The sequence below is a fragment of the Cygnus atratus genome, chromosome 18 (genome assembly GCF_013377495.2).
Source record: "Cygnus atratus isolate AKBS03 ecotype Queensland, Australia chromosome 18, CAtr_DNAZoo_HiC_assembly, whole genome shotgun sequence".
Taxonomy (NCBI): domain Eukaryota; kingdom Metazoa; phylum Chordata; class Aves; order Anseriformes; family Anatidae; genus Cygnus; species Cygnus atratus.
Window position 1 is genome coordinate 12,915,742 of NC_066379.1, and position 27,174 is coordinate 12,942,915.

The 27,174-nt window shown below is 43.3% G+C and overlaps 1 protein-coding gene across 12 annotated transcripts in view; it reads left to right on the plus strand.

Annotated features, from left to right (window-relative positions):
* Window positions 1–484: 484 nt before the first annotated feature.
* The window catches only part of ASPSCR1 (ASPSCR1 tether for SLC2A4, UBX domain containing), a 53,904-nt gene continuing 27,214 nt past the window's right edge, over window positions 485–27,174 (plus strand). For 3 of the 12 annotated variants that reach the window (XM_035568589.2, XM_035568590.2, XM_035568591.2), the window contains exons 1-7: window positions 7,107–7,237; window positions 7,309–7,364; window positions 8,429–8,543; window positions 12,510–12,610; window positions 21,883–21,940; window positions 22,759–22,832; window positions 23,530–23,968. In XM_035568589.2, the coding sequence (XP_035424482.1) occupies window positions 7,139–7,237; window positions 7,309–7,364; window positions 8,429–8,543; window positions 12,510–12,610; window positions 21,883–21,940; window positions 22,759–22,832; window positions 23,530–23,968 (942 nt within the window). In that variant the 5' untranslated portion in view covers window positions 7,107–7,138. Of the gene's footprint in view, window positions 701–7,104; window positions 7,238–7,308; window positions 7,365–8,428; window positions 8,544–12,509; window positions 12,611–21,882; window positions 21,941–22,758; window positions 22,833–23,529; window positions 23,969–27,174 lie in introns of those variants that run through there. The other 9 variants (XM_035568598.2, XM_035568600.1, XM_035568593.2 and 6 more) reach the window with 8 other exon arrangements.

A 27,174-nucleotide genomic window follows, 5' to 3' on the forward strand; every position in this document is an offset into this window, starting at 1 on the left:
CAGCAGCAGCCGGCCAGCCCCCGCCCTGCCCTGCCCTCCGCCCCCTCGGAGCGAGGCGGAGGGAGCGGGGGGTCTGCGCCGCGCCCGCCGCACCGACGCGGCGAGCCAGTGCCGCGGCGCGGGGCCGCTCCGTCGGGGCGTCCTCCGCGCCGCGCCGCCATCGCCGCCCCTGCCGGCGCCGGGGCCGCGGCCGGCGGCGCCCGCCAGCCTCGCCCGCAGGGCGGCGGGGGCACGGGGCGGCTCCTCCCGGCCCGGGCCGGCCGGCCGGCGGGCGGGGGGGGACTGGGCCGCCCGACGGCGCCGTGTGGGCCGCGAGGGCCCGCACGTGCCAGCCCCGCCGGCGGCGGCGGCGCCCCCCCGGCCCCCCCGCGCTCCTGGCGGCGGCGGCTCCTCCCCCCCGGCCCCGTAGGGGCGGTGCCGCCCGCCCCCCACCCGCGGGAGGTGCCGCCCCCGGCCCGCGGGCCGCGCTCTTCCCCGCACCCCCCGCGGCGGCCGGCCCGGGGGGTGCCCAGCGGGCCGCGGCCGGCCAGCAGCGGCGGCGCAGCGGCGGCCGTCGTTCCGCCGGGAAATCGGCGCTCCGCTCCGCGCCCGTCGGTGGCTCCAAGCCGGGGGACGCCGCTGCGACGGGAACAAAGGCGAACGAAGCTGCCGCGGCTAAAGTTAGAGGGGACGTTAGCAGAGGGCTTTTTCGCAGGACTCGGTAAGCGTGCGGGCGAGCCGGGCGGTGCGGGAGGATCGCGGGGGGCCGGGGGCGGCGGCCCCCAGCTGGGCTCCTCCCGGGGCCCTCGCCCCGCCCGCCGCCGGCCGCAGCGCTCAGCGCCTCCGAGGGACTTCTTGGTGCCCTTCGCGGCTCGTTAGGCTTGTCTTCTAGCGGCTCTCCCTGGTTATTCTCCGCTGTTATGACATTTACAGCAATTAAAGGAAAAAAAAAATCCCTGACAAAAAGTAATGTTAAGTATCTGTTATTAGGACGCCTGTCAACTCTAAGAGCAAAGAACGTCACAGAAATGTTGTAATTACCTCAGAATTCAGTGTTATAAACCGAGGAAATGCAGAGAAAATGCTATACTTAAAATAATTCCTGTGTTTAGATATCCAAACAGACAGCTCTTGCACTTCAAGAACACCTATTGATGGTGGTGGTTGGACCGGATGATCTTGGAGGTCTTTTCCAACCATAATGGTTCTATGATTCTACAATTCAACAGCCCTCAAGAGAGGAACAAGGAAACAGGCTGTCTTTATGAGGAAATTTAACCTATCTGGGATCTAAAAGGTGAAAATAGTGTATTCTTGAAATAATAAGTGGAGTTTGTTTGTGTATTTGTTTATTTATTTATTGGGCAAGAGTTAAGGCTGTTCAGCTGCTGCAACTACATTTTTTACCTTAGCACGTTTGGACTTTTAAAACATCCTCAGCTCTGAATTTCCTACATGCATAGCTTGCGATTTCACAATGGGATTATCACGTTTTTTTTCTTTACTTGTTCAGTTACTCTTATGTACCTAATCCCAGCTCTGTCCTCAGTCAGATTTTTTTTCCTAAATGTTTTATTTAAATGCTGATAGTGCCATCAATATCTTAAACCAGGAAAAAACGTTAAACTGAAGGTAACCCTCCACTCACACGCTGCATTCACCCCCCAGTACATTTTTGGGCCCAGCACAATTCTGCATCACTGTATCTTTTACTGCACCACCTTTAAAATCCCTTCCGCACTGGCCACGATAAGTGTGAGCAATTGGTCCCTAGGACCAGCTACAGCAAGTTAGAGAATTTGCAAGGCTGCCAGAACAGAGGTGCAGCTGGTTAGTTTGCACAGCATTTGAAGATGTTAATCTGTAGGTCCTGAGTGCTTCGGGATCTCTGGAGTAGTTGGCATAAACAACTCCAGGAGCTCACACTCCACTAGCTACAACAAGAAAATGGGACAGATAATGTTGCTAAACTTCACCCTACTTTCTTAAGAGAAAAGGGTGCCGTTTGTCACACTGATGGGCTTATTTTCTTGATGTTCGTGTTCCATCTCGTTGGGCAGGTCTGGAGTTACTGGACTCTGTAACACGTTGTACCAGCTGATGCATTCCTGGGTGACACTGAACGAACCTTAGGGCAAAGAGAAGCACATGTTAACGTTGCAGATCTTTGGGCTTTTGTCCAAAGAGGGGAAGCTAAGAAGTTAAATTATTCCTGTCTTGGCTTTACAGGGCTCCCTCCAGCTTTCCTGTATCTCTCGTTCCAGATAACTCAGGAGGAGGGTTTCTTTCAGAGTACTCTTACTTGTCATCCTTCCGAAGTCCAGACAAATGTTCGTATTACTTCTGTCATGAAGGAGGAAGGGGACTGTTAGAAGAGCGTAAGACTGTCAGGGTATGGCATGAGAGACTACTTTCTCACTTCTAGAAAATTCTACATTTAAATTTGGTACAATTTAACTCTGACACACTGAATTTGAGGGAACATCCGAGTGCATGCAGATTTCAGATAATTGTATAATACTATCCATCAGTGCAACGGCTTCACTAAATTTTAGTCCTTTGGTTAGAGCCACACTATGTAGATTGCACCCAATAGGGAAGAAAGCTCAGAGAAAGCGGCAAACAAATTGGACACCTCCTCCACACACTGAAGATTTGGCATTTTTATTGTTAGTATTGATGCATATAGGCCAGCAAGAGATTTTTAACCATTGGGAGTAATGTGAAGGGAGATGCTGTTTTGATTTAGTGCCTCTCAAAATGAAATAGCCTGTATAATATGTTCCAATATGTCCTAGTATAATTCAGTATTTTGAAGCATATTGAACTATGCTATACAATAGGAAATGAGACAGTTCTGAAGTTCCCTAGTACTCTGCCAGGACTTGACCTCTTGATGTTTCCGTATCAGAAGCTGAGAGGATTTCTTCAGGAGCCCTGTGCAAGGACTTGTGTTTCAGGTGTTTCCCTTTGGCAGCCAGCATTCTTGCACCCGATCTCAGAAGCTCTGTGGCCCTGGCTCAGTTAAAGTTCCTTGGCTTTATTGGGTCTCAAGTTGATCAAAAGTTAGTCAAAGTGGTGTGAGGGGGATGGTGAGGGAAGAAGATGTAAGTTACCCCACAGAAGGCCACTCACCAACAGATAAAATCTCACTTTTGCAAGGTCATGCTACTTTACCACTATCTCTCCTGCTATCAGTGGTGGGTGGGGTGTAAAGGAACTTCAACAGGGCAACATAGTCCCTTCCTAGCCTTAGTACAAAGTGATGTTGGAAGCACCCATTTGAATGTTACTGGGACTCAGCACAATTAGTAGCACATACCATTAGTAAAGACAGGAAGAAATACTCTACAGTATTGTCATTACTCTGATAAGTAACTATTCTGTATGATATTTTGGAACTGTTTGCAAAGTATTTCTAGATGTTCACAGTTAATTTCCTATCCATTTGAAAGAAAATAAAAGTTTTTTTTTTCCCCATGCTTTTTCAAGAAACAAACTTATGCGTTATTGTCTGTGTGAGTGTGTGACTGAACGTAAAACATGCATAATTATGTTATGAAATATCTTCCTAATGCAAAGCACAACTGGTTGCCTAAAAAGTGATTTTAGGGAAAGATTGTTCTACAGTTTATTCACTGTAATCACTAATGAAAAGCAATTTCTAAACACTTTTTAGCACGGTGGATGTTGTTTTGCTGAGGCTCACCTGGTAGATTTGCAGGCATGCTCTTGATCCTGACAGTGGCAGAAATCTGAATTGTTGGAGATATTTTCAGCTATTCCCTAATGAGTTCCTATTTCTTTGTGGCACTTTAATGAACTCCAGGTTGTAGTTTCCTCCCCCTTCTTTCTCTCCTGATTCTTCTAATTTCAGATAAATATTTCAGATTAGAAGTGGCTCTGGATATGAAGTGTGACCATTAACCTCCATGCAACTCTCTGATTATGATATGCCATTAAAAGCTAGATTCACCTCTCTAATCCAGCCACCTGGAAATTTTCAGCTCAAATTACATTGCTGTTTTTTTAACAGGAGCAACATTTCTTTAAGGGATGTGTCACTCTCAGATGCAAAATAGGAAACAGCTGCCTCTTTCAGACATCAAATAAGAGCCAACCCCATCCAGAAACAAGACCAAATTTTTGGGCTCCATGAAAACCAAAACATATCTTTTTAAATTGAATGGTTGCTCCACCTCAGCAGCTGACATTAACATAGCCTTTTTAATCGTTCCTTTTTCTTCATACCTTCTATTGAAGGTGGAACGACAGGATATTTTTGTTCTGTGTTAAGTACTCGCAGAGTTCTGGGTTTCCACCTTAAAGACTGAGAACTTGCACACCATAGCTATTTGTTGCCCCTTTTGTAGGCATGTGAAAGTTTACAGGACAATCTTACCCTTAAGTCCTCATGCCTCTTCACATTATATTCTACAGCAAAACGCTCTTACAATGGCAGGGAATCACAGGAAATATGTTGATAGACTTATGAATGTTACAGAGATGGTAGTGGAGAATGATTAGTGATTGTCTTAATAAAAGCTGGGGAACACCAAAGAATAAGTTCTAAAACAAACATAATTAAGTACTTCTGACATGCAACACAACAGAACTGTGGCACCCATTGCCTCAGGATCTTGTGGGTGCCAAAAGCTTAGACGGCCTCAAAACACAGCTGAGCATATTTATGTAAGAAAAATCCAGCAGACATTATTAGATGTAAAGATACAACCTCTAACTTGGGAAGTCCAGAAGGCATGGATTGCTTAAAACTGGAAATTGATTCTGGGGAAAATATAATTGCACAGTCTTTGCTGCTCTTCCCAGTCACTGTCAGAGGTAGTGCACTGATTGCTTTGGTATGAGCCAGTGTAGCTGCTCCTATTAAGACACACTTCTAAGATGTGCGCCTCTGCCCTAGAAAAGAGCATTCTTGAAAGGACAGTAATTCATAACCTCCTTATGCAATCTTTAATGTTAGAGTATGAACAAAGTTCTTCACTACATAAGCTGAAAACTGACAAGTAAAAGAAGGATGGTCATAATACCTCTGTATATAGCTGTCGTTATATTCAGAAAGTTTCATAGCTGCTTAGATAAGAGGGAAAAAAAAGTGCACCCAGACAACTAGGTATTGACCTACGATTGAAAGTCATTCTGTTGATGTAGTCTAACAAGCTACTAACCAGCTGTTTTGTGGTAGTAACTGGCCAAATACATGCTCCTTGTCCATCCCAGCTGAAGTAAAATGTACCAGCTTAAACCACTTTAACCACCAGACACAGACTGGGATGCTAATACCCTGAATGCAGTAGCTGTATAAGTGATATGACAATGGTACTTCCCAACAGAATGGAAAGAACAAACTCAAAACAAACGCAAAGATGTTTTTAAGTGTTATGTTTAAACAACGTGTTGTACAACAGGACATCCTTTATTACTGTAACTACATCTTATTGAGCAGTAATGGTGTTGGTTGGAATTGGGAAGCTACATGCATAAGCAAGGGGATGTCTATCCATCATTAAAATTCCCATTCTTTTCTTCCCTTCTCGTACACTTCTGATGTGGTAAAAAAGAGTAAGTGTTATTTTTAACAAAGGTGTCTATCCTTAAAAAGGTATTTTTCTCTTATAAACCAAGCAAGGCAGACGTTTTTGTGGGAGCTAGAGATGGTAGTGGGGACTTAAGCCTAACACAGATGATAAATATAGAAGAATAAGAAATAGTATAGGAAATATTTCACATATGGTAACAACTTAGGTTAAATAAATTCCAGTGATTACCCAAACTAACTTATTATTATTATTATTATTATTATTATTAATGATAGGAGCAAACAAAGCAGACTATAGTTGACTCACTTTGAGAAAGCCTTCAACACTGAAAAGGTGGTGCTGAGAGCGAAGGGGAAGCTCGCAACTGAAGTAACATCTCTGAGAAACTTTGTGGCACAAAATGTAAGATAATCTTGATTCCCTAGCTGAAGTAATTTAGTGTACATACCCCTCATCTGAACGGATGAGTTTGCAACACTAGTTGCAACGTGCTCAACGTTTTCCTTTTTTTTTCTTTCTTTCTTTTTGTTTTGGCCAAAGGAATCAGTTTTCTTAGGCAGTGGGATGCTCTAATTTGTCTTACCACTAGTGTTCTATTTGTGACGCTGCGTAAACACTCATTTGACCATGGGCATACAGTAAAATGTTCCCCTCTTCTGAGTTTCTCTCTAAAATAAGTTTGTCACTATAGTTTTTATATTTTGCCAAGGAGTACCTTTCTTGTAGTATAGGTATTTTCAGTCTTTAGTCACTGTCATCACTGCTTGCTCAAGAGGAAAGAGCTTACATCTGCAGAAGAGGATTCTTGCCATACATTCAGCACACGAGTGCACAGCCTCCTCAGCAGACCCTGCCGGCTTAGGGTAAAGAACTGCTGGCGCACGTGCAGCCCACTGCATACGAAGATTTGCTGCGTTCGCGGCGCTGGCGTGCTCAAGGACTTGACCGACTGGAGCAGGCTGCTCGGGACCAGCGCCTTTTGAAGATCTCCAAGGAAGGAGGAGACTCCACAGCCTGTCTGGGCTGCCCGTGCCGGTGCTCCGTCACCCTCTTCCTAAGAGCGCTCCCTGATGCCGGGCCGGGACCTCCCGTGTCCTCGGTGCCCGCTGCCCCTCCTCGGCTGGGCAGCGCCGAGCAGGGCCGGGCCCCGTCCCCTCTGCGCCTCCCTCCCCTTTCCTTCGGAGCCCCTCGGCAGCGCCCGGGGCCCCCCCGCAGCGCCACCGCGCCGCTCCCCGGCCCGGCCCCCGGCCCCCCCGCTTTGCGATGGAGGGGAAGGCCAGAGGGGCTTCCTCCGCCTTCTCGCTCTTCTTCTGGGAAGCCGAGCAAATCGGCCGTGCCACCGGACGCGTCTGTCGCGCGTTGCCCTCCTTTACTCGTCGGGCAGGCGTTACCTCATTTCCCTGCCTTTGTTCTAAGTGCCGCTCGTGCTCCAAGCCCCGGTCGTGCCAGTGGCAGCCAGGAGCCGCTCCGCGCGTGCCGGGCTCGGCCGCTCCGGGGCGAGGCGGGGCCGCGGCAGGGCGGGCTGCGGGCGGGGGCGGCCAGGGGGCGGCCCGGCCCCGCCCCGGCAGCGCGGAGCCAGCGCCGCGGCGGGAGGGAAGATGGCGGCGGCGGGCGGGGCGGGAGCCGCGGTGTCGGTGCTGGCCCCCAGCGGGCGGTGGGTCACGGTGCGGGTGGGGCCCGGCACGGTGCTGCTCCAGGTGGGTCCGGGGCGGGGGCGGCCGGCGGCGGGGCCGCGGGCCGGCCCCTGACGCCCCTGTTCTCTCCGCAGATTCTCGAGGAGGTCTGCAGGAAGCAGGGCGTCAGCCCCGGCGAGTACGGCCTGAAGTGAGTCTCACCGCGGGGGTCTGCCGGGCGGCTGCGCTGCCCCCGTCCCGGCGCCGTGTCCGGGCCCGGCGGAAGCCTGCCCTGCGCTGCCCGGGGGACGGGCCCCGCCTGGGCCGCCCGCGGCTGCTCCCCCGTGCCGGGCCGCGCTGTTGGCGCAGCGCCCGCACGGTGCCCCCGGCCCCGGCCCCTCTCCCCTCCCTGCTGCGGACGGCGCCATCGGCCTGAAGCCCGGCCGTGCGGGCGCCCTGTCGCCCGCCTGTCCCCGTTCCCTGAGCGTGGCCTCGTCCCGCCTCGGCGCCCGAGGGCGGCCGGGAAGGCCCGTGTGAAACACGCGTGGGAGCGCTTGCTGCTCGGCGTGGGCGTTCTCGTGGCGGGCGGGTGGACGGTCTTAGAGGGGCCCAAGGGGTCCTTCAGCTGTTTACTGAGGCTGGTCTTTGTTTTAGTCATTGCCACAGCTAGGTGGGTGGTGCGTGATAGTACACGAGGAAATCGTTCACAGTTACCACTGGGGAGAGAGGGCGTGCTGTACAGTTAAGGTTATTCTCTAGAAAAGTTATTTTGTTCTAATTAAGCTCTGTGGTTCTTCTAGTGCTGAGTTCCATTCACTTTTGGGACGCGTGCTGAAATCCTGTGTACCTTCTGTGAAAACACTCCCTTCCCTGCCTCACACGCGCTTTTGCTAGTTGACAGACTGATAGGGACTCTTCTGTCTTGCCTACTGTTTTGACTATATACTTTTACAGTATAAAAATCAAGAGATTATTCATCTCACTGGCAGTAAAACACATTTTTATTTAGTGTTGAATGCAGCATGTGAATAGGTATTCAGTTGTTGTTTATCTCTTAAAACCTGAGTAGGAATACAATTTGAGGGTTTTATCTGTGACCTCTACAACCTTTAGCTTTTTCGATAGGCAGTATCATCCTACTCTGTGGCTTCTAACCAGCCTGTGGAGAATTCTCTTGCTTCAGACCGGGATGTTGCACTGTTGCCAGTCCCTAAAGTGATCTGAAGATGGCATATGATGGTTCCTGGTGTCTTCATTTACTGTATTCTTCTTCAGGTTTCAGAGAAGTGTGTTGGATCTCTCTTTACAGTGGAGATTTGCCAGACTACCCAACAATGCCAAGCTGGAGATGGTGCCAGTCTCGTGCAACAAAGTGGGAATTGGAAATACGGTATGTTCATTTCACAGCGTGACCTGATTTGTTTAGTTTTTCAGACCTGCTGGATATGATCTTGTCATGTCTAATGAGCAGGAGCATGTTCAGGCTTGATCAAAATGCACGAGTGGAAGACCACCTGAAGAATAGTGGAGGCGTGGTGGAAAAATGGAAGTAGGAAATTAGGAGCTGGAAGTCTTTGCTTACGGTCCGGTCCGTATGGTGGTGGAATTCCGGCTATGTGTTGGAGGGTGAGGGGATCTTTTAGGAAGCTGGAAAACTTAATAGATGTAAATGTATAAGATGTTAAAGATCACCGATGACTTTGCTCAGCAGTTGAGTTAGTTCCCTTTCCTAATTTCTATTTCTGTTCCTGTAGCTTGCTTCTGAGCTTCAACTAAAATCTGAAATTCTTAAAGAATTCATGATATGTTCACACAGCTTTATAGTTTTCTCTGACGTGTGCTGTGTTTAGCATTGGTCTAATGTTCCTATTTATTATTATTTGCAAAAGACTTACGGATGCTTTGTTCTGTAGGAATTATTGTCAAGTTTAGGAGATTAAATCTTTTAATGCATGTCATTCTAACAGCTGGAGGCAGAACTTTTAAAACAATGCGTAAATGTTAATGAGCATAAACGTTTTATGTGGTAAAAATGATGTAATGGCAGGTGATCTAGGGGTGCTATCAGTACAGTTCTAATGATAAAGTTATTGACATTTTGCTTATATGCTTGTAAACTTAGGCCAGTGCCAATTATCTCCTATTATTTTATTATCTCCTATTATTTTATATAGAGGCTGGGATTTTTAGAAAGACTTTTTCTAATGGACTGAATGTGACTTCTGTGACATACTTAGCTTTGAACTGTTGCCCAAAAAACTGATGCAACTGGCAGTCTGAATTTCAGGGCTGGATTCTTACGGAATGGTGATGTCAGCTGTCATCACTCTGCTGTAGCTGAGAAAAATCTAAGGCCTGTGTTCAGCACAGAAGAAATCAGGAGGTCATGTTAATGGTAGTATGAAACTACTTAGTTTTGTTGGCTAGTTGTTGATGATGCCACTGATTCCTTTATTAGAAAAATTCCTGTCTCCAGCAGATCACAATTTGCAGTCCTGCAAGGACTGGCAGGAGTTGTGGCAGATTACAAACACATTCCTCCAGGGAAAACACTGTAGATTACTGGAGTGTGTGGTGTCTATTTTTATTTCTTGGGGGAAGGATGCAGATTTTGGTGGGGACAAATTAAAACAGATTGAAAGAAAGCTTTTGTTGTTGTGTTAGTTTTATGTCCTTCATAGGCTTTTGAATAAGGCTGATTTTTGTGGATTCAAGCAACCACAGTTGACTAGAAACACTAGATTCTATCTAATAGGGATTTTTTTAAAACTCTTCTTTAGACAGATCAGATAATTGGGAAAATGTAGAGGTAGACATCTTGGGAAAGAAGTCTGAATATTCTCTAAAAGATAGAGATTACATCTGAGGTTCTCTACTATCCTCAATCTCTTGTTCAGCTGCTAGATTTTTTCCTTGTGACTTCAGTGTATTCATTTTGGAAGTTCCTTGTTGCTTTCTTGTTGCCGTGGGGATTTTTGGAAGAAGTTGTCTGAAGAATATGTAGAAGCTGCATGAGCACCTGCTAATGAATGTGGACATTCACATTATAAGTTGGAAAAGGCCTAATCCCATTTTTTTTTTCTATCACCATATGCAGATGTTTAAGAACTTGATAACTGAACATCCAGAGTTATTTTTTGACATTTTTGTTTAATGCACTCTGAAATTGCATGTTAAAATTCGGTGGCTAGGAAGCATTAGTGAACTGCAGGTTGCACATATAGTCTTCTTAGACTTGATAATAGTTGGTTAGGTGTTCAGTAACTTAAGAAAGATAGTTCTGAACCATTTTTGTTGCTTCTCTGTGTGGATGTGCAAGTATGCTATTTGTTCTGCCTCAGGGAAGTTCTTTTGCATGTTGATGCTTAAGTCAACAGAGCTTTATGTTGTGTTGGTATTGTACTTTATGAAGCTGCATCAATTCTGTCAGGGCTATTGGAATTCATTTTATATAGCTGTGAAGCCCCTTACTGTAAAGTTTCAGCTAGTGTAAAACAGAGCCTCTCAGTTGCTTGTGATGATACGTCATTTGGAACTCTTGCATTGGTCTTTCTCTGGCTGTGTTTCAGTTCAGGACATGGCATTTTTTATCAAAGTCCTCTAAAAACTGGGTTATGTTACTTGAGATCTTTTTTTTTTTTTCCCCCGGAGAACATGACTGCCTTTGACACTGTTAAACAGTATATGAGCTGAACAGTGCTAAAGGAGCTAATGAACGTTTAGAAGAGCAGATCTCAGACTGTGTTACTGATTCCTAGAGGAGATGTAATCATTCCAGCATTCATTTTGTCCTGAATTCAGTGTAAAACTCATAAGGCTTCCTCCGTTTTTTGTTTTGCTGTGCTGAAACATGGGTTACTAGCAAAACATTGGGGAAAAATTAAACACGTTTGTGTTGCCATTTGGCAAGCTGTTTATTCTCTTCCCTTTCCTTCCCTTCCCAAGTTTACCAAATGTACTTGCTACAGTCACTGTCCAGTTTTCAAATTTCACCCTAGACTTTAAAGGCGAATTTGACACTTGCACTGAAACTGTTCTCTTCAAAGTTCCCAGTGACTTTCTCACAGCTGAAGCTCAGAATGAGTATTGTAACTCTGTCCCCTCTCAGTCTGTCAGATGCTTTTAATGATGTTGAACACCGTTCTGTAAACAAATCCTCTTTTGACCTCAAGGTTTTGTTCTCACCTGTTCCTGTTAGATTTTTTCCAATTGCTTGTTCAAAAGGTCCTCCATATTCCTGCTTACTTTCTCTGGAAACTGTAGGCTTTAGTCTGAGTTCCCTTTATTCCTCTGCATCTTCTGACTCTCACTTGCAAATATGCTTGCTTCAAAGTCTGTCAAGCAGCTCTGAAATGTGCTTTTCAACACTACACTGTCCTCTTGTCTTTGAAGCTAAAATTTCAAATTCTCCAGTCCCTTTTGAAGATGGCTAGCCAAACCTCATCCTCAAAATTTCTGAATTTGTGATTTCTCTTTGACTCTGAGTTGATATACAGTCATTGAAGTGAAGATCAACCGTAGTGAACTTGTAGTCGTGCTTTTCAGTCTGCACAGACACTGCAATATTTGAAAAATAATGTGACTCCTCTTTTCTCTGTCTTCTGAATCAAGAGCATTTTTTTTTGTTATTTTTACAGTCACTAGTATTATTGGGAAGCCAGGAGTATAGTTTGTCTTAGAATATTTCATAATCAAATGGATGTTCTCTAGAATTCTTGATGATAATTCATGGAGAAATGAGTTGTAAGGTCTAGAGAAATCCGGAGAATGATGCTGGTCAGGTTGGTGGATGTTTGAATTGTACTGAAATCTGAAAACTAAAATCAGCTGTCCCGCTGTTTCTGTAGGCAAAGATAGTAACATTAACCAGTATCATGCTATGCATTCTCACTGTAAGAGAATATATTACAGGTTGTGCAGCTGAGAGGAATACAACAGATTCATGTGACATTATTAAAGTAGTTATTTTCTAGCAGTGCTAAATGTGTACTGTGGGCTTGGACTCTGAAAGCAAAGCTGTTAATTTCATTCTGCAAATCTTTCTAAATTGAAGTCGCACAGTCATGTTAATCTTTCACTGATGTGAGAGGATACTGAATGAATTGCCCAAAGAGAGCTATTTACTAAAGAACTAAAATTATAATATTCGTGGTAGAATAGAACCATTCTAAATATTAACTTCTAAAACAATCATTAAATACTCATCGTTTTTATCTGATGTAATAGTTTGCAGCAAGTGTTTAGAAGAAAGTCACAATTTTTGGTTAGCAGGTTCTAAAGATTGTAGAAATACTGAAGAAGGTTGTAGTGAATAAATTTTCATTGAATATAAGTATTTACTGTGTTTTTCCTATAGGTTCGGATTGCATTACAGTTAGATGACGGCTCCCGTTTGCAAGATACCTTTCTCTGTCAACAGACTTTGTGGGAACTTCTGAACCATTTTGCAAAGACCAGGTGAGCAACACAGTGGAAAAAAAATACTTGTTTGGATGGGTCTATGTATGACAGTATTTAGTTGTTGTTACAGTGTGTTATGGTTTAACCCCAGTAGGCACCTAAGCACTGCACAGCATCTTGCTCTCTCCCCCTTCTTCCCTAGTGGGATGGAGCAAGGGAATCAGAAGGCCAGAAGGTAGAAGACTCATGGGTTGGGATAAAGAGTTCAGTATTTTTTTTTTTAAATCACTTTAAAAAAAAAATGGGGGGGAGGGAGCATGATGCAAAACACAATTGCTCACCACCAGCTGACTGATTCCCACCCAGTCCCCAAACAACAGCATCCATGGTAAGCTTTCCCCCAGCTTGTGGAATACAGTGCCACATGGTATGGGATGTCCTTTTTGCCAGTTTGAGTCAGCTGTGCAGATTGTCCCCTCCCAGCTTCTTGTGCACCTCTGGCCTCCTTGCTGGCATGGCATTATGAGAAAAAGAAAAGACTTCAACTCGGTGTAAGCACTGTTCATCAACAACTAAAACATCAGTGTGTTATCAACACTACCTTCATCACAAATGCAAAATGTAGCACCATAGAAGCAACCATGAAGACAATAACTCTATCCCAGCCAACATCACCACACAGTGATCCAACTAAATCATGCAGATTTGTAGAATTTGCATTTCATTGCATTTTTTTCCTTTATAACACAGACGTTTGCCTTTTCTTTGCTGTTTCATATTTGACAATCCATTGTTTTGTTGCTATTTTTTTAATACTGGACTTGCAGTTGTGGTTCAGGGCATAAACTGGTAACAAACTGCAAAGGCCAGAAAGAAACTATATACCTGGATGTATTGCTGCATCGTTCTTTTATACAAACTTATTTGAAGTCAAGTTACTGCCAGAGCTGAGAAGTTAGCCTAGATTATCTTCATCACTAATATTTTTGTGTTGTGGTTTTATGTGGTGGAGGGGGTTCTTAAGCAAGTTGCTGTTGCTTTTGGGACTTGTGTAGATCTTCAAGGAAATCTGTAGTTCTCAGCAGGCTAATGTAGAATCTTCAAAAGACTGATTAACTCCTATTTAAATGGAAAAATATTTGGTCTTACATTTATTAAATATATATGTGGGTTAGAAATCTTATTATTTGAGTCTGGTCTATGTTCGTTGTTTTCCTTTGTCTCTAGCTTTGACTTTAAAATGCTGTATTGTTTTGAAATGTCAAGCTAAGAAACTTTTCTCTGTAGACAGTTTTTATTTTTTTCATGGCTTGGAAGATGGAGCCTTGAAGCTGTGACAGCCATTCTACTCTGAACAGAATTTCCAAGTTTATTTTTTTTCTGTTGTTGTTGGTTTACCTGTCTCTTGATAAAGTGTCTTTTCAGATGTTGTGTTTCTAGCTTGCTCTTTCTCTTGTATTCCTCACCTTCTGCCAGTTGCTCTGCACTTTTTCTAATGTGACTAAACTTGCTTCTGTTGCACTCAATCCTCTTGCTCCTCTGTACAGATGCTGTATTGTGCAGCTAGGAACTGTTTTTGTTAATTTCTCAGAACACTTACATACTCATCAATCTACAGAGATAGTGGTGATCTGTGCGAAAACTTCTGAAGTCTCCAAGGCTATGGTGCTAGAAAAGCTATGAAATAAATGGTCACTGGGGAGGGACAGGTGACAGTGCAGTAGCATTTCAGATAAGCTCACTCTTTCAGCGTACGCTTAGAGGATGCAAAGTCATGGATTGCCATTTGTAATCTGGGCAGGAGCAATTGACCAGTTATGGGTATGTGTTAGCGTTGGACTACTGTACTAGCATAAACTAATAAATGAAGTTTAAAGTTGCTTATTATGTACTGCAATTGGAATAGCCTAAGAAACACAGTTCTGACTTTGAATTGGTCGAACTTACCTCATTAAGTCAGGGTAACACAGTTGAGTTGTGTAGCTTGAGTTGCTCTGGAGCTGTTGTGCCTCCCAGGGATGCGCTGTTTGTTTTCAGCCAGCTTAGCTCCCTGAATGGCCCGTACCAAGGTCAAAAGAGTGCCTGGTGTTGGCCCAAGGAAGGGAGTTAGGATCATGGTGTGTGTGGGGGGGGTGGGGGTGGGGGGTGTAGAAGCAGGTCAAAAACATCTTCTGAGTAGCAGCAGTGGATTGAACAGTTACTGCTCACTTCCCACGCTCCTGTCTAACTCCGCTTGTGGTATTTGTGCAGCTTTGTGGGGAATTGGCTTATGTAGCTGATTCGGCTGAAAAATATTTTCCCTGTTTTTTTTACTTAAAATTTTGTATCATCAGAAGATCTGCTGTGTGCCATTTAACTCCTAAATTGAAAAGGACAGTCTTCGTGTAAATACCAGACAGATTCAGATTTTTTTTTTTTTGGAGTAGGAAAGAGGTAGACAAGAGGGGAATGGAGAAACAAAACCTGGGTATATCTTTGGGGTGTTTTAAGGCCTTTCTTGTGCCTTATTACATACTTCGTGCCCTCTGGGAGAAAAGTGCCTGTTGCAGTTGGGAAAGTGCTAGACTGGTGGAGGTTTTATTTGTTACAGTACATTGTAACACTACTAGTCAATATACATACTGCTTTTCTTAGGATTATAACTGCCAATCTGTGCTAAGTGTTATTAACTTCAGTTCACAAGACACAGCTGTTCTTTTCTGCCCTCTGGAAGCTGAGCTTAGATGTTTGGATGGACTTTGTAGACTTTTGATTAAAGTCAACAAGCAGCAAAGATGCTGTGTGTGACTTGCATAACAATCTGGACCTGTATCCTTCCATATAGATTTCAGGGGTTGTGATGCTTTCCAGTGTGTATGGATGCAGTTGACTGACTAGTCAACTAGTTGTTGACTTTTGCTGAATCCTTCCCTTGAATTTCCAACCAAAGATGTTTTCCTGGAATGCTCAGCTGCTGTAAGTGCGTGAGGGGAAGTATTCTAAATCCACTGGAATTTCCCCCGGGTCTCCAGCGTCCATCTTGGCTAATTGGGTCTGAAGAAGGTCTGGAAGCTATTGTAAATCTGCTCCTCCTCTCAGTGTGCGGCAGTCCTTGCACAAGATGTTTACAGGCCCTGTCAGATCACTACATGAAGGAATCTAATCTGCCTGCCGTTCCCCTTCTGAAGAACAGCACATCAAAGAAGTGACAGTGTGTTTGATGTGTGTGCTTGCCTCAGTGAGTGAATGTAATGGATTAACAGCAGCTGGAGGAGGAGCCTGCTGGCTTCCAAGAGTTATACAAAAATAAGTCTCCCAGGGATCTTTGCTTGGAGTCTGTTCTGCACAGACTTGGTTGAGGGCACAAGTGTTTTATACCCTTTTAGCATCAGGCCTGGGAGAACTGTTGCTTTTCAGTCTTCCACTGTTACTTCTGTGTCAGCTTCAGCAGCTTTGTTGACTTACATAGAAGTGATTGCAGTCTGGACACTGGAAGACAATTTTGACAATGGCTATGACTCTTTGCTGCTTTTGTGGTGTTATTCATTAAGTTCAGATATTTTTCATATATTTTCAAAAGGCTGTTTAATCAAATGGGTCCTTGGATTGACATGGAAAGAAATTTTGGGAAGGTGAATGGAGCTATGTTATATAAGTCAAATTGTTTTGCTCTCTTATGGGTCTCTTGGGTAAGGATGTATGTTTATTCCATTGTGCCCTCAGCTTTTCTCCTCCTAAATTGTGATCATCCACCTTTAATGATAGGCAACCTGAGGTTTAAACTTCATTACTGTGGGCTGCTTTTGTCTGCCCTTTTCTGTGATTTCAGGGAGAAACTGCAACCTATAAAGAGTCTGAACTGTTTCCTCCACGTCTCAGCAGTCCTTTATTTTTTGTGCATTTTTGTCAGGGATTTCAGGGATTTCTATAGGGATATAGGTGATCCTGATTGGAAGCAAAAACATTTAAAATAAGGTAGGTATGACTAGCCCTACTGGGTTGTCTGGAAAAGTCTGAGCCCACATAGCCTGTTATGGTGCGCTGAAGGTAGTCTCTTAGGTGCTATTTTGCTCCAAACTTCCAGTTAGGAGACAAGGGTTTGTTTGTTTGTTTGTTTATTCTCCTCCTTCCTCTTTCCTCATCAAATGTTAGCCTTTGGAGCTTAGTTACTGCTGCAAAAGGAGTAGGGGAGGTAGGAGCCTGGGTCTTGAGTTACAAGGTAAAGCTCAAGGATCACAGCGTGGACATGCGTTATCTAGCACAGTACTCTGGCAAGGTTTGCCTTCCTTGCCAGAGTGTAAGCAAAGCTCACCCAGTCTTTTTTTTTTTTTAAATAGGATTGGAAGCAGAAGTGACAGCTGCAAAATGTTTCTTGAGTTGAGTTACTCAGAGGTTTGTGATAGCCTGAGATGTGTCCTATATGCTGATGTTTTGCTGCCATTGCTTTGAATACACTAGCAGTTGCAGGATTTATAAACACAGCTTCAGGTAGGATCTTCCTGCTGTATGGGAGGATGCCTGGAATAATGGAAGCAGCTTTCCACCCAGCTTTGGCAGTAGTTTCAATTACTCCAGTGTCTGAGTAACAGCAGACGAGGGGTCACGTAGGAATAGTCATACTGGTGCAAATGGTTGTTCATCTGCTACAGATTGATTCCTACGGAGCATTGTATATGGCTTTCTATCCTTGACAGAGTATAACTGATTGCAGTACTGCACATGGTGGCAACCTATTTTTTTTTGTTTTTGATCATTCATCTAGAAGGGTAATTGTTTTTCATAATCTGAAGATTGAATGTAATAGCTAGGATGCTCTGGGTTTGTCTGTCACTTCCTGCATGGTAGCATTTGATGCATTGGCTTGGAGAAGTGTATTTCCCCCCCCCCCCCCCCCCATAAAATAAAAAAGATAACTCAGTACTGAAACCATTCTGATCTGTTGCAGCTGGTCCCATAGTAGTTCTCAGCCCCTTACTTCCCTGAATGAGACCCATCCCTCAGGACTGGTTTTACAGGTTGCTTTATTTGGATTTATTGAGTCTAGCAAGTGGAGCTTGTCAGTTTTGTTGTGACTTGCCTTGTCCCGTATTATCATGCTGTTGCATACTTTATTTAGAAAGGCTTAAGTTTTAACCTTTAGATCAAGGCTGGAGATAGACTGTTATAATTAAAGCAAACAGAAATCTGAATTCTGGCCTGTGCTTAACAGGTTTGCTCTCCCACATCCTCCATCTGGAACTCTTTGATGTGCTCTTGCTCTTGAGGATTACTTCAGGATTGAGTATTGTTTTCCAGATGGTGTGTTCAATTCTGAGTGACTCCTGATTCCAGCTACTTCACTTATATTTCATTGAAGCTGCATTTTTAGTCTAAATGTAAATGTCCTTGATGAATTTTTCTAGAACATAATGGCTATATCCTTTTGTTTTTCTGCTCTATAGTCTCACTGACTCCTTCCCTGATCATTTTTTCTTGTCACTTTGCACTGGGCTAACGAGATGCATGTTAAAATATTATGCAAAACATCGATTGTATATATATTCTTCTGAGCTGCTAATCTGTGATCTATTTTGGACAAAATAGAGAGACTGCATAAGGTATTGACAAAGCTAATGTTGTTATGTAACTCCAATTGAACATTATGACGATACTTAAGATTATAGGAACCACTGCATTGAAAATAGTATGTTGTGTTTGGGTACACAGACTCATCTTCTGCTGTGCACGCAGATTGATAGTGTGCTAAGGGTTATTTTACGTCCTTCTTACCTGGATAGAGAATCTTATTCCTGTCTTAAGATGGTCTTTCTGTAATAATGGTTATAAATAATCACCTTTGTGTTGGGTTTATTGCATGCCTACTTCTGATCTTAACAGCTACCAAGTAGAAACTTCTCTAACAACAGTAGTCAGCGTGGCCACAGCACAGACATAGTCCGTAATGTGCAGAGTCACTTCAGGAAGTGACACTTGAGAGTCACTTGGTTGACTGAATGGATTTTGGCTACTGCTTAAGTGATCCTTTTCCTTCATAAATCTGGGAGATAATTTTGTGTCTGGGAATATTGTAATTTAAACATGTATATTTTGGGGTACATGATGCTGAAAGCAGGATGTTTTAAATAACGAACTCAATTCATTTAACTCCTTTGTAGGAAAAGTCAGAAGGAACCCAGGCTCGATCACTGATTCCCTTTTCTTACAGGCTTTCCCTGTTCCACCCCCCAGGTATGATGCTCGCAAATTAAAGCACGAGGTAGAGAATGAGTCAGACAGGTCCAGAAGGTAGTTGTCAGTGGTACAAAATCTAGTTGGAGGCCAGTAATAAGTAGAATGCTCCAGGGCTCAGTGGAGGGTCCAGTCCTGTTAAACATCTTGATTAATGATCTGGGCAATGAAGTAGAGTGCACTCTAAGCAAGTGTGCAAATGACACGAAGCTGGGGAGTATGATGGATTTCCCAGAGTCATGCTGCCATCCAGAAGGACCTGGACAGGCTGGAGAAAGGGACTGACAAAAACCTCATGAAGTACAGCAAGGAAATGTGCAAAGTCCTGCACCGGGGGAGGAACAATCCCAGACAACAGGATGTGCTGGGGCCCCTGTGCAGCTTGAGCAGGGGTGTTAGACCAGAAGACCTCCAGAAGCCTCTTTTGTCCTCAACCATTCTGTGATTCTGCGTCCCTGAAGGTACAGGTGATAGGTATGAGTAATTTGATAGATGTAATTGGTCTGAGTTCCTACTTAAATTTTGTGACACCTGGACACCTAGTAGATGAATGTTTTATAAGCATATTTAAGAGAGTGTGTGTCTGTGACTGCTTTTGCAGAATTGCAAACAGTGCAGAGAAATGATTGAAATAGATCTTTCTAAAACTTCTGATTTCTAGAGGGAAATACTGGAGTGCTTTCAGGCTTCCAGGGCCTTGTAGATTTTGCTTTTTTCTGTCAAGTGTACTGCAATCACTAGAATCAAATAACTGAGGAGACAGTTAAGTGCGAGAATTTACATAACGCTCTAAATAAGTCATTTGCAAAGTTCTGTTTGAATTTAGTAGTAACACAGGTGTAATAGCACATAAAATGACAAGTTGACTCAGTGACTAATTCGGCCTCTTTTATTCGAGGTCTCAGGAGATGAGCAAGGATGTGACTGTCAGGTGGATTTCATTAGCTGGTTTGTAGAGAGGTGGATTCTGTTGGTCATAGGAGTTGCGTTGAGTGTTTCCTGGTGGGGTGAGGCATAGGAGAGAGCTTGGTGGTCTCGATCCAGTGTAGTCTGCTGTTTAGAGAAGCAGATAATAAAGAAAATTAACCTTTAACATTTAGTATTTTCCTATTTTATGTTAACTCATTCAATTTTAATTTCTTCAGTTCCCTGGCACACTGCTTTGCCTTTCTGATTGCAGGTTGAATGCTAGGGGTTCAAGTTTTATACATTGCTTTTTTCTTTTTTTTTTTAATCTTGGATGGCTGAATATAATTGTTGTTTATATTTATTTGGATGAGCATTCTATGCTGAATCACTATTTGTTGTGCTGGTTTTCCTCCCACAGAATAATCCGCCATCAACACTTGTGTTTGGTGTGCTGTTTTTTTTCCTCCCACAAGATAATACATTATTAATGCTTGTTATTTTTTGTTCCTGAGGGGGAGAATTGGATTTGGAAAGAATACAGATTACAAGAAGAGGCTTTTTTTTGGTTAAAGCTGTGTCAGTCGTTAAGTGGAAAATCTACTTCGCAGCTTCTTGTTTAATAACGGGAGAAAAAAAAAAACAATACAATCCTTCCATCTTTAATCGTTCTTTCAGTTCTCTAAATTGTTTTCTGCACAAATTAAATCCTCCATAGTGAAGCTGGGAGATACCTCAAGGTAGGGCACATGGTTCACTTCTGCCATGATGTTCCCAATGGCATCAAATGATTCTTACCTACAGTGGAAGAGAGGAGTCATAAACCAATTCTAGACTACAGAGCCTGATCACTCAGTATAAATCAAAGGGGTAGACTGTACCCTCCTAATTGTAGGCTTGGGGCCAAATCAACTCCTGTAGTAGAGGTTAGCATCTGCAATGATTCTTTCTTAGATTGAATGCTGATACTATTGGAACCAGACTTCGTTCCAATTCCAGAGTTAAGTACTAAGGCACTTACTAGCTGCCTGTCCAAAATTCTGGTCAGGGTCTTGTTAATGCTTACAGTGGTGGCTTCTCCAGTAATGAAAAGATGCAGAGAGTGTGTGGCAATTACCTGATTAGAATTTAGAGAGGCTTGTGACAAAACTCCAGGTTGATACTGGAATAACTGATCTTTGATAGGATTCTGAATTACTGAGGGAACCGAGTCATCTTCCATATACGCCTTCACATTTCAGTGATGCAAGAACACGCACGTTTCTGCACGCAGTGGGCACTGCTGAATGCATGAATGATCTTGGATGGATGAAAACTGAGACTTGCTGTGGTAGATTGTGGTTGTCTTTTTCCTTTCCATGTTTGATCAAATGAATATGTAATAAAGCTTCTCTTCTCCTTGAATGCCGCAGAATTGCTTATCTTGAGGAAAATGGGAAGAGTAGTATCTTTTTAAGAGTAGCACTTTGGGGCTGTTTTCTTCACAGCCCTGAACTGGTTCTCTCTCTTCCCTATGCTGTGAATCCTTTGCTTATATCTTCCTCTGCAGATGGCCTGTCATCAGCTTGCATCATTGCCTCACTGGAATGCTCACCTGTATGTTTTTCTTCACTTTTTCTAGAGCAGCAGCCTTTTCTTTGGCTTTGTTTTGTCCCTAGTCTCTAAAATCTAAAAGCTTCTGCCGTTTTTTGTTGTTGTTGTTTGTTTTAAATCTTTCTTATACTAAGACAAACAACCTCTTTGTTCTCAGATTATTTGCTTCAGAGCAGTATTTCATTCTGTTTTGTTGCTGTGCATACATGGGAAGAAACTGACCCTTCCCTAAAGAAAGTACAGTCTATACAGTAATAAACTATTGAACTTAGATAAGGGTTTAAAAAGAGCAAGTACTAGTCATGTTACAGATTGGGCACTGAGGCACACTAAGAATGGTGTTGAATTTATCTTGTAAAATTGACTCATTTCAGAATTACTTGAATTATTTCTCCTTTATTTTTCAACTTGCCAGGAGCTGTGTTTAAGGAACAGTGAATATACTGGAGCAAATTCTTTACTTAATTTCTAATACCGATTCTGTGAAGTGTGTAGCGGCTGTTGCTGGAGTAACAGGGAGGAGAGTGATGCTAGCTAATTTTGCTTCTTACTATTTCTCTACGTTGGTTTTGGAAGGGATAGGCTGCTCTACAGATGCTGCAGTATTTTGCTGTTTATTGCAGGGAGTTTATGGAACAACACAGTGAATTCTGTCCAGTCTGTATTTACATGCGAGATGAGGTAAGTCATCAAAACCTTCTTAACCGTCTCTTCTTCTGTCCCTAAAATATAAGGAAAACTTAGCTCCACTTTCCAACCTGGAAAGTGTTTCTTTTGAACTTTCTTGAGAGGGGAAGTAGAAAAATGTTGGTCTTTTGAAAGCCTGACAAGTCTGTATGGAAAAAAGCTTTTTTGGAACATAACCCAGAGCCGTTTAGACTTCTGAGCCCATAAAATGAGCTCAATGACTTGTTTGTGTTTTTCTTTCCAACTTCTTTTAAAGCTCAAGAGTCAAAACAGTGGTTTCATTTTAATAAATATTTGCTTTCCTCCCTGTTTTGATCTTTTGCAGTTAATGTTTTGTTTAAAATTTTGTATGTGTGTATTATGGAATTCGTTCTCTCTAGCTGTCCCCTTCACTTCCCACTGACCTCTGTGGACAGATAGTCTTTATTCTGGAACGGGTCATTACAAGCAGATGGGAAGTGTATGTAATGAAATCAGCTGTCTTCTAGCTCAGAGATGTTGCCTGTGAGTTAACTGCTGACATAAAAATAATGCTTTGCCGAGGTTAAATCAGATTTGGATGTACACATGGGACAGAAGCATATATAGGTCATCTTCAGTGAAGATCCCTTAGTAAGCAGTGAATATGGGAAAGCCAAACAGGTGAATACAGATGTATTCAGGTCTCATTTCCAACTGCAGAAAGAGTGTGCTGTGAGTTGTTTCTGGTGCTGTGTGATGATTATCTTGATATAGGCTTCACTCTAGAAAGAGCTCTTTATATGCTCTCAGATAGACAGTTAATATATATTTTTCCTCTGTTCTTGTTACAGATCTCAGGAAAAGATGAACTAGAGAAGACAACACTGAAGTCACTTGGTCTGACTGGAGGCAGTGCCATCATCAGGTTGGGAGGAGAAAAGTTTGGGCTCTTTATTTTTCATTTTCACTCTAGTGGTGAATTTGTTTTGTTTCAAGTACCAAAAAAATGCATGAAAATAATTCAAAAAGACAAACATCACTGCGCTTGGTAATTGTCTTTGCCTGCTTATCTGAAACTGCTGCCCACATGTGCTTCCCACAGCTACAGATGCTGGCACTGACCAGTCATGTACAGAATAAAGGGAATTGTTTGCTTCTTTTCTTTTTTTTTTTTTTTTTTGGCTGGGGGGAGGGCTTTTATGGGTGCCCTTTCTTCTTTTCTTTTTTTTTGGTTGGTTGTTTTTTTTTTAGCTCCCAGTCCCTGCAGTGCCTCCTGCTGATTGGGATCATGAGGTGGGGAGTAGTCAGTGACAGGTTTTCTGTGATCATCTAGCCAGTTTTTTATAATATATACAGAAGGTGGGAATGATTAAAAACAGTGTTTTACAGCTGACTTTTTTTTTCTCTGGAAGGCAATTTTCTTCTCTTCCTGTGGGGAGGGTAATTCCTGTTTTGCTTCCTCCTTCCTCCTAACTTCAGAGCAACTGCAACTTGTTCTTTGTAACTCTGGAAGAAGCAGATTATTAAATTATGGTCTAGCTGTCTCCTTTGTGTCTTGGTCATGTTGAGAATTGGGAGGACAGCACTTATGATAATCTTTTTTTTTTGGTGTTGTCTTTAAGGGTTGTCATGAAGAAATGCAGTTTGTCTGGTCGGGAGGAAGCTGCAGATGCCATGACACAGTGTAATGAGCCAATGGTGAGGCCAGGCTCTATCAGAGGAGCAGAGAATGTGCCCTTACCTCAAATGCACACGTTCCCAAAGGACTTGTCCCACAAGGATGTGGCCTTGTCTTTAAACTGTTGCACAGACAATCAAGGCTTGATTAGAGAACCTAATGCCAGTGTGGAGGAGCTGTCTCCTCCCTCAGAGCCCAAGTCTACCCCATTCGTCCCTTTTTTTGGAGGTGGACAACGTCTGGGGGACACTTCTGTGGCTACACCACCTCTTGGGTTAGATAAGCCATCTTCAAAACTGCCAGCAACTTTTTCTAGCCCTGGAGGCCCTTCTGAGCCAAAGAAGTCTAAGAACAGCCATGAGCTGCAGAATGAGCAAGAGCAGGTAAGGTAAAATTTGTTTGCAGTGAGGGCTTTGTATCGTGCCTTGCCCTAAGTGTAGAAAGATGTTTCCGTATTTGAGATGTCGTGTGGTTCTTCCCTCTCCTCCCCACAATTTAGCATTGGATGCCTTGGTGACATATAGTTCTGCCAAGTAAGTTCAGTAACTTGCATTTTGGTCTGTTTACTGTAGGATATATGAAAGATAGGAATTTATGAATTTGTGCACTGTTCAGAGGCAAGCAAAGCTTTGAACCTTGAGATATCCTTGGTGATTGGTTCTAGTGCAAGCAACACAAGTGCATTAGAAACAGCCCAGAAGAGCTTCAATTTCTGCGTCAAATTTCATGAAAAGCTAAATGTCTTTAAAAAATGCCCACTTGTCACCTGAGCCCTGGGAACTTGGCTTTTTTTTTTTTTAAGTTGCTATCTACTATGTAATTTTTCTAAAGGTGAGCAGAGTTTGTCCAGACTTCTGTTTTCTATTACTAAGAAAGTGCTTGCTGCTTGTTGTGACTGACTTGCCCTCTGAATGATCTGGGAGATGCAAGTCTGGTAGAGTTTTCCACATGGGAAGGGATAACCTTTCTAGCTCATTGCAGGTTTATGTCCTAGGAGGAGAAGTGGTCTTAACAGATTTGCTGCAACTTGATCACATACTTCTAAGATCTGAGAAGACAGAGTTTCTAACTCTTAGGTTGTAAGGTGTACTCTATTTCTCATCTAAGATGTTCTGTGGAACACTGAACTTCATAGTAAAGCAATTGTAAAAGCAGCATCCAATGCTGGTGGTTGTTAACATCTGCTTCCTCAGTTCCTTCTGCCTGTGGTCACTCCAACTTACCGTTTAACTGTTGGTGACGCGCAGTGGATTGTAAGGCCCACAGATGTAGGAAAGGAATTTTTCAGCTACAGTTGCATTGCTTTTGACAAAACCTAGCTATTTGAAAAATGAGGTCTGGGCATCTTCTCTTCCTTTCAGTCTAGCCATTCCTTCTGTGAGTCTTAATTTTCTTAGTATTGCAGGTGATACAGAAACCTTTCCTTCCTTTTCCCTACTTCTGCTTGCATATAAAAGTATATTCTGTCTTACTTTAAAATATCTTGCTTCTTAAATAAAGTCTACCTCTCTTTAACCCTTTTCCCGAGAAAGACAAATTGTGTATCTGCATTGTTGGTGTCTCCAAATTAAAAATAAATCAGTTAAAATTTAAAAATGCTTTAACCCATATGTAGATACCAGAACTGATGGCTCAAGTGCTATATTGTTGTTACAGGATGTCTTTGAATAATGTCAAATATACTTTCTGTAGGTCAGCTATATGAAATTGAATGCCCTCAGCAAGGATGGATATGTCTGACAAGTAGCATAGAAGAAAGTACCAGAGATGTTAATAATGTATCCTTGTTAAGCTGTGAATTTGTGTGTTGGGAGTTTCATGTCCCGGGTTCTCTGTGACCAGCTCCATCCCTTGTCCCTTCACTGCACACATCACCAGGGCTGGATTTAATCTTCAGGGATCTCCTCTATTTCCCAGTTTTTAGTACCTCCTAGAATTGGAGTTTGGTGTTTATCTTTGGTTCTGATCCAGCCAAGGGATCAAACAAAGGAAAGCCATATGCAGGAAGAAAAGATGCCTGATAAGGTTCCAAGGGCACTCAGTCCAGGAGGAATTTAAGAAGGCCATGTGTATGCCCTCTCACTGATGTAGAGATTCTACCTTGGTTGACTTCTTTGTGGTTGCAGTCCATTCTTCATGAGTTTCTGAATCGTTTAGGTGGAGAAGCCAGACCCTGGAAAGACTCTGGAACAGTTACAAACGTAGCAGAAAGAGGCCTTGCCAACCCAGTGGTGAATGTTTTAGTATATTAGAAACATGTTTGGGTCCATTTAATCAGTGTTGTTTAACCTTCTGGAACAGACTCTGAGTGTGGAGTCCTGAACAGTAGGCTGGGTGATTTGTCCGCTGTAATGCATTGCTTGCTTCAATCACACTCTCACCTATGAATGATTGGTAAAGGAGGAGTTTCAATTGTGTCTGAACAGGAAGGAAGGAACGGTGCAAGTGTTAGGTGTTATTTTTCACCAGCTTTGTCGTCTGCACTTCTCCATACGCTGACTGGAGAGACAGAACTAATTTTATAATTTTATTGGCTACAGCTTAATGTGAAGTTGTGCTGATGGTCGCAGAGCTGAACCATGGTGGCCTAGGGACTCTTGTTTGTGATCCAGCATCATTCTCAGAATTGCAGTCCGGTTCAAACCACTTAGAGGCACTTCGGGAGCCAGCCTTCCTTCCAGTTTGAGAACAGTTTTGGAAGCAGCTGCAGATTCTGTTGGGGGGGGGTCTGCCCTTGTGTTAAACAGCATGTGATTTTGACTGCTGCTTTCAAGCCCTTTGATCTCTGGTGCTTTTGCTGCTGATTGATTACATTTTGTTCCCTCCTCCATTCCTGCCATCCTCTGCTCTCAGCAGCAACAGCAGAGCAGGGCTAGCCACATGGCATCTGCTTTTTGTCCCTTTTCAGTCCTGAGGAAAAAAACAAAACAAAACAAATTATTTTTAAACATCAAAGGTCCATTTTTGTAAAAGAATCTTCCTATTAATGCTTTGCCTGTGTGTGGTTTTTGGAGCTGCAGAGAGGCTGGATAAAATCTGTGCTGGCGTCCCTTCATTTCTTAGGATAAAGATGCTTTACAGACAGCTGCATGCTGACTTTGATGTCAGAACATTAATTATTAGAAGGTAACTTTACACCAGATTCCCGTGGAGATTAGAGCTCCCTGAGGTGGTGGGGAGGAGGTAGGTCTGCAGGGAGAGCTTACTGCTGTGGAAAGCACAATAGCCGCCGCTATACTTCAAATTAAAGAAGGGTTTTCCTCAGCTTACCTGCTTACTTGGGGCCAGGATAGTGACCTTAGACTGAATTGCATTCTTTCTAACACCTAGCTGTATTGCATAGACTGCAGTTACATCAATTGCCTGGTAGACACTGTGAATAGATGGCTTCAGTCTGCTGGTGAAAAGCGTGTAATGTCTCAGCTTTGGTAGAAGTAGAGACTTCGAAGGACTGATATTTCGGGAAGGTGACAAACCGTAATGCAGCATCTTTGACTTCTGAAAAGTATTACTGACAGAAAGATGACAGCAAAATGCATAGATTTCCTTCCTTCCAAGTTACACAGTGAAAGGCAGAAACTGCCCTTAT